This window comes from Equus przewalskii, chromosome 13 (assembly GCF_037783145.1).
Source record: "Equus przewalskii isolate Varuska chromosome 13, EquPr2, whole genome shotgun sequence".
In the NCBI taxonomy this organism is placed as follows: Eukaryota; Metazoa; Chordata; class Mammalia; order Perissodactyla; family Equidae; genus Equus; species Equus przewalskii.
This window is the reverse complement of record NC_091843.1, coordinates 30,692,122-30,711,008: the sequence shown is the minus strand read 5'-3', so window position 1 is coordinate 30,711,008 and position 18,887 is coordinate 30,692,122. Positions and strand designations below refer to the sequence as shown.

At 41.7% G+C, this 18,887-nt stretch overlaps 1 protein-coding gene across 2 annotated transcripts; it reads right to left on the bottom strand.

Annotated features, from left to right (window-relative positions):
* Nucleotides 1–1,556: 1,556 nt before the first annotated feature.
* On the bottom strand, nt 1,557–18,204 carry PLAC8L1 (PLAC8 like 1). 2 transcript variants are annotated; one of them, XM_008513870.2, is made up of 4 exons: nt 17,988–18,204; nt 14,113–14,249; nt 2,925–3,061; nt 1,557–1,818 (listed from the first exon to the last, which is right to left on the bottom strand). In XM_008513870.2, exons 1-4 carry the CDS (start codon nt 18,107–18,109, stop codon nt 1,678–1,680), a joined length of 537 nt encoding a protein of 178 aa, XP_008512092.1. In that variant the 5' UTR covers nt 18,110–18,204; the 3' UTR covers nt 1,557–1,677. The 2 variants fall into 2 exon arrangements, with proteins under 2 accessions (XP_008512092.1, XP_008512093.1); XM_008513871.2 differs by having other exon boundaries at nt 1,557–1,758.
* Between the last annotated feature and the right edge of the window lie 683 nt (nt 18,205–18,887).

The following is an 18,887-nucleotide window of genomic DNA, read 5'->3' as shown; positions in this document are numbered from 1 at the left end:
TAGTGCAGAGATTAGGAGCACAGCCTCAAAAGCCCAACTGCCTGTCACTTACCAGCTGTGTGGCCTTGGGCAAGTTACGTAACCTCTCTGTGGTTCAGCTTCCCTTTCTGGAAAATGCCGATATGATGACACCTTCCTGAGGGATCTTAAGGATTAAATGTTTTAAAACATGTAGAATGCTTTGAACAGTGCCTGGCACACACAGGTACTCAATAAAATTAGTGTTTTACCACCTTCTCAATGTTCACCATATCCACCAACCATCTATACCATTATTTAATATTCCTATTTTAATTAACTCAATTTTAATCTAAAATTTAATTGAAGGAAAACTTTATATCCCAACTGTAAATGGAAAATTCTATAATTTGCTGTGAATATAAGGAACAGTAAAAGAGTAATAATAGCTCCTGCGTACTGAGTCCTTGCTAACTGCCAGCCACTGTGCTGTCTTATTAGAATCTTCACAGCCCTATGAGGTTGGTACTATCATTTTACAGGTGAGGAAACTGAGGCACAGAGAGATTAGCAAATTTGCCTGTAGTTACACAGTTCGTAAATGAAGAGGGAAGTCCAGGCTTCAGAGGCCAGGCTCCTCAGCGCTGCTCTGTGCTGCCGCCCGAACAACAAGAGTCTTCCAGTCGCGTGGGAGATGGTTGGTGTGTTAGCATCCCAGGGCAGCTGTGACAGAGAACCACAAACTGAGTGGCTTAAACCACAGAGACTTATTCTCTCTGGGCTCTGGAGGCCAGAAGTCCAAAATCAAGAGTTGGCAGGGGGATGCTCCCTCCAGAACCTCTAGGGCAGGGTCCTCCCTAGCCTCTTCCAGCTTCTAGCAGCCCCAGGCATTCCTTGGCTTGTGGCAGCATCAGTCCAATCTCTGCCTCCATCTACATACGGCCATCTTCCCTCTGTGAGTCTCTGTCTCTGTGTCTCTTCCTTTAAGGGCAGCTGTCACAGTGGATTAGGTCCCACCCTAATGACCTCATCTTAACTTAATTACATCTGCAAGAGCCTGTTTCTAAATAAAGTGACATTCACAGATACCAGGAATTAGGATTTTAACATATCTTTTAGGGGGATGGGGGTACACAATTCAAGTTGTAACAGTTGCCAACCTAAGCCTCTGAGCCTGGAGCTGAAGATGTGCAAGTGCACAGTTAGCAGCAACCGGAGACTCTGTCTTTTATGCATCCAGGCCTGAAGCAGTCAGGACAAGGGAAGGACAATGCTTCTGTGTTTCATTGACTTGAAGGCCCAGTCCAAGTACTAACTAAAATTAGCCATCTCCTGCGCATCACTGGTACTGTGGGAAAAGGGGCTTAGCATAAGAAAGCCATATAACAATGCTTCCAGCTTCCCAGACATCCCTCATGAAAGGACGGCAGTAGGAAGATGGGGAAAAATGCAACCTTCCAGAATTCCAGGCAGGGTGTTGGGGGCACAAAACTCACCTCTAGCATCTGCCTTGCACGGCTGAACTGAAATAGAAAATCCAGACAAATGACAGTCTTTCTTCGCCAGGGGCATGTGTAAAGAAAGAACACAGGTAAAGATAGCAGGGGGCAATTGTTTATTTTCATACAATTTCAGTGAAAACTTAAGAACAATCTGTCTACTAAGAGGAGTTTGAGAGAAGGGCTTGGGAGAGTGAGGAGGAGGAGTTTCCTTGCTCTGTCAAATAAAGGTGTCCTTAGTCGAAGGGGCTGCATAGATTTCGTAGAGTTGGGAGGTCCTCATTTTGAGTTCCCGGGCCACCTGACAGATGGAAAACAGCCAACAGCAGTGCACTGCCAGCCAGTCCTCGCACAGGGTGCCCTAGGGTGAGACCCGGATCTCTGTTCTGGAGCAATCACACAGGCTCATTTTCATTACCCAAGGACCCGTGCAATATTACCTGATGGCCCATCCCATCCAGTGCATCCAAGATCCACCAGCACCCCTCAGTCCATGCCCAGGGACAGAGCTCCACTGGGTTACTCAGGGATGAAGCAGCTCAATTGCCAATCAATCCTTGCAATTCAGAGACATGCCCTTAGGGCTTTTGATAAGGGCTTCATGCTTGAAATCAAATCTTTTTTTTTCTCTTAGGACTTAATATTTATAATTATTTTATTTATTTCTTTGGAATGGGTAATAAGTGCACATGATCCAAAATTCCCACTTTAAGAAGGTATAGGAAGTAAAAAATAAATCCCCTTTCCATAACTGTCCCCAGCCACCCAGTTACCTACCTGGGGGCAACCATTGTTGGCAGTTTCTTATATATACTTCCAGATAAACTCCATGTCTATACAAGTATAGACATATATAGTCTTTTTATGTAAATGGTGCTTACTTCTATGCCTTGCTTTTTTTGTCACTTAAAAATACATCTTAGGAATCATTCCACGTGAATAGAGAGAGATTTTTTTTTTTAACTGTCCTCATCTTAATAGGTATGACTTGTCTGTCCTCAATCTCTCATTGCACCTCAGTCTCAGCTGCACTGGAAATTGACTCTATGGTTCTTTGAAGGGTCCCCAAGAAACCCCCAAAGTGAATTCTGCATATGCCACGTAGGCTACATTTTAAGTCAGACCATCCCAAGTATCTTCCAAATTTGGTGCATTCTATCTGGTGTTTTCTCTTGATGCAATAAGAGACGGAGAATCAGAAGTGGCCCATTGCCCAATAATCTGCATTATAATAGGTCCCCCCAGGAAATACCCTTCAAAATGTGGCATTTTGGTTAACATACATCCCAGTAACTAATGAAATCAGAAACTTCTTCCCTTTCCTTTCCCAAAGTCTTCCACTAGGTGTGTGCTTTTAAGCATCCTCAACCACACCTTTTTTTTTTGGAAAATCACAGGTTTGAAAGGCATCCAGGGTATCATATAGATCCAGGTTCACGGTTCACACATACGTTCAAATCCACTTACCCGTATTTTATGTCTCTCTCTGGTGCCAATTCTCAGTGCAAAGGTGGACCCAGGTAACAATGGCCAACAAAGACACTCTCCATAGCGCCTGGCGATGTCACACTCAAGACATAGTGGACAAAACAAACCACAGAAACCTGTCAATAACCACATAAAAGAAAGCCAGGGTTCTCCGATGTTCTCAGAGCAACTTTACATCTCAAGGAGCAGGTACAAACCTGCCCTATCAATTTAATGCTGCAGTGTCTCCCTGCAATGGGGGACTGGGAATGAATAATCAATTCTCAAAACTCAGTGTAAGAAAACTGCCATAACTGAGTACATCAAAATTGTCTCCTTTTGTTAAAAACTGGCAAAGCTGAACCTGATACAATTCTCATAGCATTCACAATGGTAATTGTTTTTCCTGTCAAGAGAAAAGCATTAAATAATTCTTTTACAGTTGAATCAAAACTGTTGCTTCTGTGATGTTCATCTAACTAATTTCAATATTTAAAATAGACACAGTATACGACACTTTTGAATAACAGGCATCTTTTTCTATAAATGTGATTGAAAGCTCTTCTATGGTACACTGATTCTGCCTGCTGTTCTTATCAGGGCTTTATTCTATTTCTCAGGCCAGAAGGTTACTCTAATTTTTGCTAGTTTCATGGAGCCACTGACATCTGCCATTTTTAATCTGTAAACTATGAGAGGCTTGGTTCCTTGAACATCAACTGGAAACAGTTTGTCATTTATTCATTCACTCATCTTTAACTACTGATATTGTTTCCTATACATTCTGCATGAGCCACCTAACACAGAAGTTCTGTTTTAAATGTTTTGGGTCACTGACCCTTTGGAGAATATGGTAATAGCTATGAACTTGCTCCTCAAGGGAAAAGAAAAATACATGCATGCAGAAATGCAAAAGTGTGCATCCAATTTCATGGGGTTCAAGGATCCATTGAAAACTATCAATGGACTGCAGGTCAAGAACCCCTGATGTACAGTTAAGATGTTACATCATGTAGCGCTGCAAAAGATGACAACCTTGATGAATACCAATAATTAAGACTATGAAACAGCAAAAAAAAAAAGCTAACCATAACCTTTAAAAAATGTATTCAATAAATATGTTATTCAGGCAAAATTTATATACAAGAAAATGTACAGATCGTGAATGTTCAGTTGGATGAGTTTTGACAATCACATTCACCCAAGTAACGGAACATGTTGAACTCTGCCCTCACCCCACAGAGCTCCCTGTGCCCCTTCCCAGACAATCCCAATCTCCCACCCTCACTCAGAGGCAAGCACTCTTCTGCTTTCTATTCCCATAGAAGAATCTTACCTCTTCTTGGACTTCATATAAATGGAATCACATTTACCTTTATATCTGTCCTCCTTTGGTCAACATCCTGTTTCTTAAGACTCACCTGTTGTTATATGAATTTGGAGTTTGTTCTTTTTATTGATGAGTAGTGTTCCAATGTATGACTCTTCCACAAATTGTTTATCCATCCTCCCACTGATTATTCCACTTTTTACCATTATGAATAAGTACTAGGAACATTCATATACAAGTCTTTATGTGGACATATATTTTCACTTCACTTGGGTGGATTCCTGGAAGTGGAATTGCTAGGTCATGGGGGTAGATTTATGTTTAACTTTACAAGAAACAAACAGTTCTCCAAAGCATTTGTAGCATTTTACACTCCCACCAACAATGCATGAGAGTTCTAGCTGTTCCACCTCCTAACCAACAGTTGCTATTGCCAGTCTTTTCTTTTTTGGTGAGGAAGATTCGCCCTGAGCTAACTTCTGTGCCAATCCTCCTCTATTTTGTATGTGGGATGCCTCCATAGCATGACTGAGAAGTGGTGTAGGTCCACGCCCGGGATCCAAAGCTGTGAACCTGGGCTGCTGAAGCAGAGTGTGCAGAAATTTAACCACTCAGTCATGGGGTCAGCCCCTGCCAGTCTTTTTAATTTTAGCCATTCTAATGAGTGTGAAATGGTAGTGACCATAGCCTTTTAGTGCACCAGACACAAAGGCTCACATTCCACGTCATTAGCACACTAGAAGAACCTCCTGTCAAAGGCCTGTCTCGGCTTACTCTTCCATCCCTCCCGCCCCAACAGTGAGGATTGCAAAGTCCCACTTCCAAATTCAGTGACAAGGAAGCAAAAAGCTAGGAATGCTGTTTTATCTTAGAACCTCCAAGGATGTTCCAGAACTCGGGGCTTCTTCAACTTTGCATAGGGGTTGAAGTACCACATGCACACAGTGGGCATGACAAGGACTGGGAGGCGAGGAAAGGAGCAGCCTGTCTTCGAGGAACAGAACATCTGTTTCATCCTCCAGGAGTCTTAAGATAATTGCTAAATCAGGTAGTGTAGGCATCACTTGCCCCAAAGCAAACTCTGAATTCAGCCTTGAGTAAGTCTGGGATGTTTCACCCCACATTTTAAAAAAATTATTACTCCCAGTGAAATCATCAGTCCCCACCAGCACTGACAACTGGTATGAACAATCCAGAGGACAGCAAATGGCCCAGTAAACTTACATCGAGTTGAGAGTCATTATGCTGTATGCAACCTTGAATCAGGGGACTTTGAAATCAAGGCACATAAAAATCAATCAAACCTCATTTTATGCATGGATTACAAAATAGTGTAAATATCTGCAAATAAAAAATTTCTCAAAAATTGCATAATTACAGAGCTGGCAAGCTAAGTGAATAATAAATTGTGTTTACGCTATTGCCTGAGCTGTGCCACTTTAACTGGCAAAGAGAAATGCTCATCCTCAGTAAGTTACTGTAAAGAAGCTGTTTGGTACATTGGAATTCTTGCACCTTACATTTATGATTCATATGCCTATTTTAAAAACACATTCTGTCATTTTTATTTTTAATCCTCCCCATCGTATAACCAACCATGTTATCTAAGTGTTCATTAGGAGGTGGTACTAGATACTGAAGGAAACACACCCAAAATTCAATTACCTTGGGAGAAAAGTTAGATATGATAAAAAGTACTATGAAAGCCAAAATTTTATTATATAATAGTTAATATTTATACAGATTTTATCATGTGCCAAGCCCTGCTAAAACTACTTTGCATTTATTAACTCATAAAATTCTCACAACAATTCTATAAAATAGGCACTCTTATTATGCCCACTTTACTGATGAGCAAACTGATAGCCAAAAGATTTAAGTAATTCACCCAAGTTCATACATTTATTAGGAAAGGGCAGAGGCCAGATTTGAACTCAAGAAGTCTGGCCCCAAAGTCTTAACTACCACACACAACACATATGTCCATATGTTCTCATTTTATGTATTTATCTAGCATGCCACAATGGTTGTGGATTTGAGTGCTCCAAAACAGCATCCTTATCATCACTAGTTTATATTTATTCCTGTGGGACAGTCTTATATCATGCAACTTCTTTAGGCAAAATGCTTTACATTTAGTGTTTCTGCTCAGTACTGAGATAGACTGCAGTGGGATACACACTGTCAGCTCTCACCTCAGGAAGAGATGCATGAGAGTGGGCTGATGGAATCCTCTGTCTTAACGAGTCTCTGGGAGAGAATTTTGCAACATATACCACAGGCCAGGTAAGTATCCAGAATAAACAAAGAACTCCTACAAATCAATACATAAGAAATCAAACAAAAGGGCTGGCACCGTGGCTGAGTGGTTAAGTTCGCATGCTCTGCTGGAGGCAGTCCAGCGTTTCGTTGGTTCGAATCCTGGGCGCGGACATGGCACTGCTCATCAAGCCACGCTGAGGCAGCGTCCCACATGCCACAACCAGAAGGATCCACAACGAAGAATATACAATTCTGTACCAGGGGGCTTTGGGGAGAAAAAGGAAAAAATAAAATCTTTAAAAAAAAAAAGAAATCAAACAAAAGAATAAAATGGGCATAGGACATGAACAGGTAATCCACCAAAGAGGAAATACAAATGGCCAATAACAAACATGAAAAGTTGCTCAATGTCATTAGTAACCAGGGAAATGCATATGAAGACAATCATAAACCACTTATTACCCATAAGAATGCCAAATTTTTCTAAGTTCTTTAATATTAAATGTTGTGCGGAGCCCAAGAGAAATAGGTACTCCATACACTGATGGAGGTGGAAATTGGCACAGTCACTTTGGAAGGCAACTTGGCTGAATCTAGTAAAATTTTAAATCCTCGAGGAACCAGTAATTCCATTTATCAGTATCTACCCTAGAGTGATGCTTACACATGTGCACAGAAGCAGGTACACAGATATCCACTGAGTATTATCTGTAGCTTGAAATTTAAAACAACTTAAATGTACATTAATAGATGGAAGTATAAATAAACCGTGATGGTGTAGATCATATAGTTGACCCTCCATATGGGTGGGTTCCCCATCCGCAAATTCAACCACCCGTGAATCAAAAGGCCTACGATAGTTGTTTGTGTATTGAACGTGTACGAATTTTTTTCATTATTCCCTAAACAATACAGTATAACAACTATTCACATAGCATTTACATTGTATTAGGTATTCCAAGTAATCTAGAGATGATTTAAAGTATGCAGGAGGATGTGTGTAGGTTATATCCAAATACTACACCATTTTATATAAGGGACTTGAGCATCAGTGGATTTTGGTATCCGAGGCCATCCTGGAGCCAATGCCCACCTTGTGGACACGAAGGGACAACTGTACTACGGAATAAGTAAAAATGCAATGAAAGATCAATTAAGTATCAACAGATTAATCTCTAAGATCTAATTTGAGTTTAAAAAGCCAAACTGCAAAATGATATGTATAGCATAATACCATTTATGCTTTGTTTAAAGAGTTACAAAGCAATAGCATACACTACTAATGGATACATATGTAAATACGGAGAAAAAGATCTGGAAGGAAGTCCTTCAAATTGATTTAATAAAAAAGGGCGGACCCAGTTCCCTTTTCTGTAATGTTTCATTTTTTTTATGAGATGAACATATTCATGTGTTATTTGTGAAGTAAAAAAATACATATACTGTATAAGCAAGTAAATGAATAATTATATATATATATATATTTTTTTTTTTTCCTAAGGAGCTCAGACTCAAAAGCGATTTGAGCCACAAATTCAGCCTCTTCCTCTTACACCCAGAGGCCTGGTGGTTATGTAAGCACCCACAGCCTAAATGTTCCTGGCCTGTTCTCGGAGATGGGCTCCACCCTCATGCATGGAATGTGGTTCATGATTCATCCTTCTAACTCATAGAGGAGTTGAGATAAAAAGAAGAAGCCTACACAAAATCAGAGTGTGGAGCCCCAGAGAGCAGAAAGTAGAAAAGGTGGGTGGAAATTGCAGCGAGGCACATTTCAGATCAATTATTACAAAAAGGCAGAACCATGTAACAATAAGACATGCTCAAAGAAGGAATGGGGTACACTCATACATTGTGGGCGGGAGTGTAAATTAGTACAACTTCCAAACAGCCATTTGGCAACATCTATCAAGATTTAAATGGCACATACTATTTGACCAGCAGGTTTACTCCTCAGCAATTATCCAACGGATAAACTCATACATGTGCAAAATGACATCTGTATGAGGATAGGCACGTAGCATTGGTTTGAATAGCAAAGAGTTGGAAACCACATAAAGGTCCACCAGTGGGAATTTTTCAATAAATAAATCATGATACATTCATACAATGGAATATATACAGCAATTTAAAATATTAGCTCCAGAAGTGCTGATATGGTTTGATTACCCAGACATATTGTTAAATTAAAACAAAACAAAGGTGCAGAACAGTGTGTGTTGACAGTGCTATTTGTGTAGATTATATATACACACATGCAGCAAAAATTCTGGAAGGATAGATACCAAAATATTAACAATGGTTACCTCTGGTGGCTGTGATTACAAGACACTGCTTTTTTTCTTTTATAGCCTTTCATATTTTTCTTTTTTACAATGATATATGATACTTTTATAATAAAGAACATCAATCTATTTTAAAAGTTTCTCTATCTTTAGAAGCATGAGTCTATATCTGGACTCAGGTAAGAGCAGTTGCCTCTGGGGAGAACTGCGTGGAGGCAGAGCAAGGATGACCCGCTTTTCATACACCAAAGGGGTAGGTACTTCTGCATTTTGCATCATGTGCAAGGTAACCTATTCAAAATCTTTTGTTTTTTTTTAAAGATTTTATTTGTCCTTTTTCTCCCCAAAGCCCCCCAGTACATAGTTGTATCTTTTTAGTCTTGGGTCCTTCTAGTTGTGGCATGTGGCACGCCGCCTCAGCATGGCCCAATGAGCAGTGCCATGGCCCCACCCAGGATCCGAACCAGTGAAACTCTGGGCTGCCCAAGCACAGCGCGTCAACTTTACCACTCGGCCACGGGGCCAGCCCCCTTAAAATCTTTTTTTTTAAGCACCGAGCTGGCTCCACTGGAGGAGCCCTTCTCTCTGGAATGGTTCAGAAAGCCAAGGCAGTCAGGTCTCTGCCAGGCCTGCTGCAGAGGGGATTTAGACAGGCAGACGAGGGGCCAGACCAGCTGACCCCAACATCCCCCTCACGCTGAGGCGTTATGATTCTTTCAATGACGTGCAAGAGAGAAAGAAGCAAGTGAGAATATCGGTTCTAATTCCTTCCTTGATGTGTCTTTCAGGAAATAGTTTTAAGCACCTCCCATGGGCCAGGCACTCTGCTGGGCCCCAGAGGGGTGAGCAAGACAACAGTAGTCCCTTCTTTCAGAGAGTGCACAGTTTACCCAAAATACAGTTTTGGGGACACAAACCCCAGTCTGAGGTCCCTTCGTGCCTCCTTCCTCTTCCAGAAAACCACAGATAATCCTGGCCCACTTCATTCCACCCTCCTTGGCCATCTGATGGTTCCTAGTCCACACCACGCTCTTCACTGCCTGGTGCTTATGGTGCCCTCCAGAGGGAAGGCTGTTGGAGCGGCTGGTTCCTTCCATCTTTCAGGTATCTGCTTAAGTTGGTTCCTCGGAGAGGCCATCCTTTACCCCACTCCTGTATAATTTCCTTTCATAACACCCTGTTTATTTCCTTCATGGCACGTATCACAACTGTAATTATTTTGTTTTGTTTATTTGCTTATTGTCTATCTCCTCTAAGAAACTGTCGCTGTCTCATACACTATTACGTCTGTAACACCTATCACGTGTCTATACATAGGTAGGAATTCAGTAAGTATTGGCTGAATTACAAACCAATGTTGATTACACCTTCCACATAAACCTTGTCGGGGGCAACATCACAAACATTCTCAGAGCTGGAATACCCAGCCTTGTACCCATGATGCCCTTTAGCAGCCACTTAACTTCACCTTGGCTTCATCTTCACATCTGAGCTTCCAGTAACCACATCTTCAAAGGACACAGCTCTCATTTGCTAATCCCGGTGCATTGTGAATTCAGATAAAAGCGCAGAGGTGGGAAGAGGGAGGCAGTTTAAAAAATATAATTACAATAAAATGAAGAAGCAAAATGTCAAAATGAAATGGAAATTATCGCTGTTCATAATCTACTCTTTGCTTAATGGATGACAAATTGTAGCGATAATTCCTAACATTTAATGGAAAACTGTCCCAGGATGGGAATCATATGTGGAACCAAATCATGGTTTTGTTCCCAAGTTGGTCACTATTTTCACAGTGATTTGCTTGAAATGAAACTTTGTGGATGAAGTAGCCTTTTCAAACAATGAAGGACACAAACCCAGGACTGAGAGTACTCAGTCCAGCAGCATCCTGGGAATTATGGTGCAGATGATGTGTATAAAGTGATATTGCCTTTAAATTTTCATCTGAGACAATTAGCTTAGAGACACTATGAGCAGTCACAAAATGGAGGCCCATCCAGGGAACAATGAGTAGGGCACAGAACATTCGAGATCACCTTGGCCTCTCCTCCATGGATTCTGCTCAGTGTAAAGAATATTGTATTTCTCCACAGGACCTTCCTTCTCCCCTTCTCCTACAATGGGCTCTCAAATGGACAAGCAGGGGATCCTCAGGAGACCTGGTGTGATTGGTCTCCTCAACACTGATGGGGGTGGGCAGCAGAGCTAAGCAGAGAAGCAATGTTTAAGGCAGAGGGGGTGGCGAGGAGCGGTCCTTTCTTTGACCAACATTTTAGGTGCTCTTGAGATTGGGTAGAAATCACTCTGCTGCAGCCAGTCTAAGTCTCTTGACTCTACTCTTTGTTCTCAACATGCTGGAGAATAAAAATTTGTAATAGCAGTAATAGTCATACCTAAGATTCACTAAGTGCATTTTTGTGTATTTGCTGGGATTTTCCTGGTAACAGCACCCCAATAGTAAATTTAGGAAACTATCCCTTCACTATTGTGGGCAATATTGATAGTCGGACTCTCATTCAGAATGCCCCGGTCTGCCCAAGCAATAGGCACATGACACCTAAGCTAGGCAAATTGGGCTCCATCTAGGGAAACATCAATTCTCAGACGGGAAAACAAAAGAATGTTTGGAATTGACCAGACTGTCAGTTAGCTCCTGGTAATGCATCTTGTCTCTTCTGAGCTGTTTCTAATTGATTTTTTTATTGTGGGGACTACCCCATAGGCTTCTAGTGAAATCCAGTGTTTGCTTGTGCATTAGTTTCCTAGAGCTGCCATAACAAAATAGCATAAACTGGGCATCCTAAAGCAATAGAAATTATTCTCTCACTGGAGAATTCTGGAGGCTAGAAGTCTGAAATCAAGGCATTGGCAGTGTTGGTTCCTTCTGGAAGTTCTGAGGGAGAGTCTGTTCCATGCCTCTCTCCAAGCTGTTTGGTGGTTGCTGGCAATCCTTGACGTGTAGATGTATTATTCCAATCTCCACCTCTGTCTTCACAGGGCATTCTCTTCTACATATTTGTGTCCAAATTTTCTCTGATCAGAACATCAGCCCTTGGACTAGGGTTCACCCGAATCTAGTATAACTTCTTTTTAATTTGACTACATTGCAAAGACCCTATTTCTAAATAAGGTCACATTCAGAGGTTCCAGGTAGACATGAATTTTGAGGGGACACTATTCAACCCAGCATGCAACCAAAAAAACTTCTGATCCACTTATGTTCCAAACAGCATTGAGTGCATTATATACATTGTTTGCTTTAATCTTAACAACAGCCCTTGAGGTGGCACCTTATCTTAATTTTAGAGCTAGAAAAGTGAAGATCCAAAGAATTTGTTCAAGATCAAGTGGCCAGTAAGAGGCAGATTTAAGATTCAGGGAGAGGTTTATGTCTGATACAAACCTGTTCTTCTAACCACTACGTTATACTCCAGGCTTTGCCCTACTCAGAATGCATTGATGGTCCCCCAAGCCCCAACTATAAGCTTTGAAAGGAAACAATCCAGTTCCCAATGTGGGGCTAGGTCTCCACATGGCTATTCTGCCTTCTCCATACCTCAGTACTGAGCAAAAACCGAGGTTAGAGAATCTGGAAGAGAACCAGGAAGAATCCTGAGAGAATCAGAGCACAGCCGCCATAATTGTCTGGTCAGAAGTCCACATGGGTGACAGTGACAGAAGAAGACTGCTGAGCTCTGGGTCAGGCAGGCAAAGAGACAGGAAAGGGTAGGGTTGGGTGCTGGGCAGTCTCTGTGAGGCCAGGGCAAACAGTGAAGGCTCAACCCTGGGTGATCAGAGCACCAAAAAATGTTGTTAGAGCTTTTGCCTCAGCAAGACTCTCAGCTGAATAATGGCCTTGGATGTAACAGCTCAGAGCTCTCTGACTGATCCATCCTGTGAGACTTCAGGGCAAATTGAGATCTTCCCAGAAGCCTGCAAAGGGTGAGGAGAGCCATATTCTTCAAAAATATTAGATCCAGGGTCTGTTGGATTTTGAACTTGAGTGACCCTTATCCATCAAAGGGGCACCCCCCACCCAAGAGAGATTCTGGACTGAGTTGCTCCTCAGGGCAAGAGCATCAGGTCCTGGATGGGAATACTGAAATGTGGTTCCAGAGATGGGTCAGAATGACTTAAGGTAAAAATAGAAGCAATGTGCTTTGAACTTCAAACCCAAGGGAAAATCATGTAGCTAGAGGGCAGTGTTGGTATTTCCTTATAGCTAAACCAGTATCTGAAAAGTTTTCAATCCATGAAGGGGGCTTCTTTTTGTGACTGGTGTTATTGTTATAACAGTACTACATTTCTCATAGAAATACTAGAAAGAGATAAACCAAAGGAAATAAAAATTATTCATTAGCCTACCATCTGGAGGCCCTGCTGTAAACATTTGTATTTGTATCCTTCCAGGTCCTTTTCTAAATATGGCCCCCCCAAAAGTGGTGTCTAACGTGCATAGTTTTACAATCTGCTTTTATAACTGAAAATGTATCTAAAACAAGGACTGGCCCAGTGGTGTAGTGGTTAAGTTTGCACACTCTGCTTTGGTGGCCGGGGGTGCTCAGGTTTGGATCCCAGGCACAGACCTACACACTGCTCATCAAGCCATGCTGTGGCAGTGTCCCACATGCAAAAGAGAGGAAGATTGCCGCAGATGTTAGTTTAGTGACAATCTTCCTCAAGCAAAAAGAGGAAGTTGGCAACAGATGTTAGCTCAGAGCCATTCTTCCTCATCCCAAAAAAACACAAAAAAGTATCCAAAATATCTTTTCATCCCATTAAGTGCTATTCTACAATGTGACTTTTCATGGCTGTATAATAATTCATTGTATGGATGCTCCCATTTAACATTTAGGTTGCTCCAGATTGTTGCTGGAATAACCAATGCTGCAAAATTTAATGTCACTACTAAATCTTTACACACGATTTATTTCCTTAGACTAAACGCCTAAAAGTGTAATTACTGGGTCAAAAGCTATGTAACACTCTTTTTATATGTATTGTTAAACCATCCAACAGGAAGGTTGTACCAATTTATACTCCCACCAGCAACAGAAGGAGACTATTTCACTTATCTTTGCCAACAGTGGATGGTGTCATTTAAAAAATCTTTGAAGTCATCACTAGTCTATAAAAGCATCCACATCCCTGAAAAGCAAGATTTTTCCTGCATTTGAGTCACTAGATTAGTCCAGTTATTCTGAAACCATTTAATTTCTGTTCTTCTGCTTGTTGTAGCTTTTCCACCCACTGATGTCTTGTAAAAGAAAATAATAAAGGGGAATATAAATGAAGAGGAAAAACATACAAATTTTCCTATCTCTGAAGACACTGAAGAGGCCGGTGCTCCAGTCCCCACCAGTCTGGACAACTGTTGTGATTGTGGTCCTGCCACTGGCTCCCCGGACAGGCTGCTTCACCACAGCTTGGGCTGGTGCATGGCTCCTGGAGAGTCAAGGATGGTGATTAACTTGGAAACAAAGAAGATGGTTCAGAAGGCTAACCATTAAGTCAACACAGAGTAATAAACAGGAGCTAGGGACCCAGTGATGCCAAGTGGCTCTTAAATCATAGCCCAAGCTGACCTCACCATCTCCCTCCCTCCTCCGTCCTCACACCTTCTCCTCTGATTTTTTGCCACCTCTATTAACAACATTATTCCAAATTCTGTCACTGAAACTCAATGTCCAGTCTAATTCCTCAGTGTTTCTCAGCATTTCGTAATAATTAAATTCACAAATTTGGAACTAAGAGGCCTCAGTTCAAATCCCAGCGTGCCACATCCTGGAAGTTTGACCTTGGTTAATTCACTTAACCTCTCTGCTTTCTGTTTGTTCAAATGTAAGATGAAAAACTACCTCACAGTGTTATTGTGTCGATTAAAAGACATATACTTAGTTTACTGTGCCCAGAGCTTGTGTAACAAGGTAACCCTGAGTGAGGCTATACCCTAAAGGTTTTGAACCTTTGTTGAAGAGACTAATAATGAATTGGACTGAGCTGGTACACTGAAATCTGGACTAGGCTATTGAAGTTGAACATGCAGTATCATTTAAGAAAATAATCCAGACTTCAGAATATGTCTTGATATCAAACTACTGTATGATTGTCCTAGTGGGACAAGAAAGTACAACTTTGGGTTGATTTTCTCCAAAGGGAACAGATATTCCACTTAATCATTCTGAAATAGGACATATGGGCCCACAGGATGGATTTCAAAAGTGAGGTGAGGAAAAACTTCCTTCTCTTTCTGGGGCTGAAAGTCAGTTTTGCCTGAACTCCTACCATGGAGTGAGTGAGTCCCATAGTAAAGAGTAAGCTGTATCTGGCCTCATGGAAGAAGCAGGTCAAAAGTAGGGTAGAGGGGCCCTAGAATGAGTCTAAGCCTGTACATGGTACTAATTATTCTGTTTTGTGCTTCCCTTTCAGCAAGCCTCATTAAGTGTTTGCACCTGGTCACTGGTATGCTATGGAAAATTAAAGAGCCCGCCTCACATTTGAGACAAAATAAACAAGAGGCAGCAGAATTTCTTCTTGGAACAGCTATGGTTACAGTACTAGTCACCAGTGTTCAGCACCTGGGACACAGGCCCTGGAGGCCAGAGTGGAACATTCTTGAGGCAACACCTTTGGAGCATCTTGGAAACAACTAGGGAGCCCTCTGAGTACTACTGATTTGGGGCAATAAATCTAATAGGATTTTGGGTTACCATAATATGGGGTCATTGTTCTTGTTATTAAGATCCACATCTCTTTTTCATTCCACCAATACTGCCCAAGTCCACAACTTCCCAAACCTCACAGCAAATTAGCTTGATTAAAAAAAAAATTCTCAAGCATTACTCTAGACCAACTGCACAGGTCTCTAGGGCTGAGGTAGAGCAATCAGGATTCATAACAAGGTTCCCAGGCAAATTCCATGCAGTCATTCTGATACCAGCCTGAAACCTGATACAGGTGGGTTTGGAGACCACTGATGATGACTACAATAGCTTCTGAGTCTCACACTAGCTTGGTGGTGATTTCAATGTAATAGAGATGGCAAAGAAAATAGAATAGGAGGTAGATTGGAAGCGAAGAGGATGCTTGGAACTTGGCCAGTCCACAGTGCCAGTGAGACATCAGGAGGATGCCCAGCAAACAGCTGGAAATGCTGCACCAGAGCTTGGAATTCAAGTTGAATTTACACATCTCTTCCATCCTATTTGAGTTCTCCTCAAATCTAGCTATAAATTATGTGAGCTCACCTGTGTTTCATTCTCTAGTAAAGGCACAAGTCTCAGGTGTGAACTGATGAAATAAAAGCAGAGACTAGCCTAAAAGCTTCCTGCATCCCTCCACACAATCCAAGGTGTTTACCGTTCAATGTGATGCCCACAAGCTGGAGCTTCCATCATTATATTAAGAGCTTCCAATTATCTGAGTTTAGTAGAGGAATTTCTTAGGGCTGAGCCCTTGGATTAGATTTTCCCCTGAAATGAACTATTTATAGCTTGCAGCCCAAAACAGAATTTTCTGCTTTTAACTCAACATTATGTATATAACACCATTTATTATGGCGAGGAAGCCCATCCTCTATCTATTCCAAATTAAATAACTAGAGGATGACTTTTCCTTGGTGAGAAAAAAAAGTTGTTGTTTGTGTGTTTGCTTAATTTTAAACTCAACAAGTACATTGTTTCTTTCCTTAATACCCTGAATCTTTGGTGATTTTTACATAAAAATGTTTGAATTGACATGCAGTGGCTAAAACATTTCAGTTCAAGATTATAGTTCATGGGTCATAATTAAAATAACAAGCATAGCTACCCTTCACTGAGGACCTTTTATGTGCCAGGCACTTAGTAGTTCCTTAAAGAACTGAGTAACTATTTGGGGGCTGCTACAGGTATCAGACTAATGTAGCTATTGTAGCTGCCTGCACAGCTTTTAGCACTGTATATTACCCCAGGGACTCCTAGACTATCATTAAGAATAGGAATAAGTTTGGAAACAGCAGATAAAGCTGATGGACACAGAGCTTTGCTAAATCAGATCAGCTGTCCATGTGCCATCAAATTCAGCAAGTTCATCATTCAGTGGAAAGAGGACACATGTTAGATTCAGGCACACTGAAGTTCAAGTGTGGCTTGCCTGCCTTCTAGGTGTCTGACCTTGGGAAACACAACTTGTCACAGCTCTCAGCTCTGGTCTCCTCTTCCATAAAATTGGATTTAAAATATCCTACCTTTGCATTGCCATGAAGATTAAAGAAGATCACACTTAGCAAATAGTAGGCACACAGTCAGCGGCAGCTATTGTTGTTATTGTAACTTAAGGGTCCCGCACATACCCTAGGGCATTCGTACATTTTTCTGAGAAACAAAGAACAGAGGAAGGAGATCTGGGGCGGTTTCTCAGTTGTCATACATGCTACCCAAACACCGTAAAATTCAATCAGGGTGACTAACCACCCTAGTTTGCCTGGGACTAAAAGTCTTCCCACCATGGAGAACTTTCAGTGCTAAAATCAGGACAGTCCCAGGCAAACCAAGAGCGTTGGTCACCCTAACAGACAGAAGCAGAAGGAGGCTTCAGCTGGTGGGAGGCAGGAGGCTGACTCCAGTCATTCTAGTTACCTGCTCCTACTGAGTAAGAGTGTTAGGAGATGGACAAGATACACACTCTTCCCCATTTTTGACCTCACTCTATCCTTCTCTTCTAGCAGCGAAGCACATTCCGCACTGCATGTCCCCACACACCCGGCTTGAGCCTGCAGGGGGTTTCATGTCATTCTCTTCCTTAATGAAACTTGCAATACTCGAGTTCATTCTGCCTTCCACTTGGCCTGCCTTGATTATTTCAAACTCTTAACTGAAGCCAAAACCCCTGAGTTTTGATTTCAAAAGGGTAGAAATTACTGGCAGCCACCACAAATAAAGTTTCACTTGGTCAGGGTTCAACATTTTAAGTTAAGAATAAAGAGACACCCTGTTACCCAAGCCAGCCCTTCTCTTTTCACTAGCCAAGCAAGGCCAGAAGGAACTAATCAGTTGCCTTCTTTTCAAGTACACATGGGAAATGAGAGCAACCACTTTCTTCCCAAGCCAAGTTTTCTTTTCCCTGATTCTCTATAAGAAAAGACTGATTTGATATTCCGACCAAAGAGCAAAAGCTGGGAGCAAAAATCACCCTATTCCCCACCTTATGTTGGAAACAAAATGTTCATCTTCAGATGATGTGAGTGAAAGCAACAGAGGTGAGTGTATGTTGAGTAAGGAAACATCCTCAGGAAACTTAGAGAAGTAATTTCCAAAGCAATTCATAGTGAGAGGTGTTTTCTTGTCACTGGGGCTATCCTCTTCCCTTTGACACTGATTTCACTTAGGTTCAATCCAAAGTAAAACATCTCTTCTAAAGAATGTTGCCTAATATTCTGGAACCTGAGGTCATAGTAGTGTAACTGACAGACATCGTATTTCTTTAAAGATGGGTAGACATCTAACTTTGGGCACGTCCATTTTACTAATCTGAAGGGAGAGACTGCTGAAGATGTAAGTTTCTTGTGTAAGTTCAGAACAAGACTTATCTTCGGTGGGAAAATGCCTTTGCTTTAGGAGATACCTTTAGTAAACACTGATCTAGCTAAATGTCATTTGACCTTTTCCCAGGGTACTCAAAAGGCTACAGAATTCTGCCACGCCATGTAGCTGAGAAGCAGCTGGGGCCTCTCATTCTCCCCAGGACTGCTGGTCCAATTCAGCAAAATGACGAGTGCCATAACTAACCTGAGAGCAGACAGAAAGGTTTTCTAGCCCAGATATCAGTGTACTTGAAACCATCTCATGAAAGATGGTTTCCTAAAGTTTGAGCTTTCCGAGGTTGTCCCAAGCCTCTCAGTCTTTTTAGAACTTCTAGAAATCTCCTACTCTTCCATGGACTTCATTGATCATGACAGGAAGGTGGAGCTGCTTCTTTCCTACCCAGTCCGAACGGAGTCTAGTGAACAAAGCAGGGCTTGGCTGGTGACCGCCTCCCTACTGCTCTGAATCTCCAGGGTACTGGGAGCCTCTGAGGTATGTCTCTAGCACAATGCCTTATGGA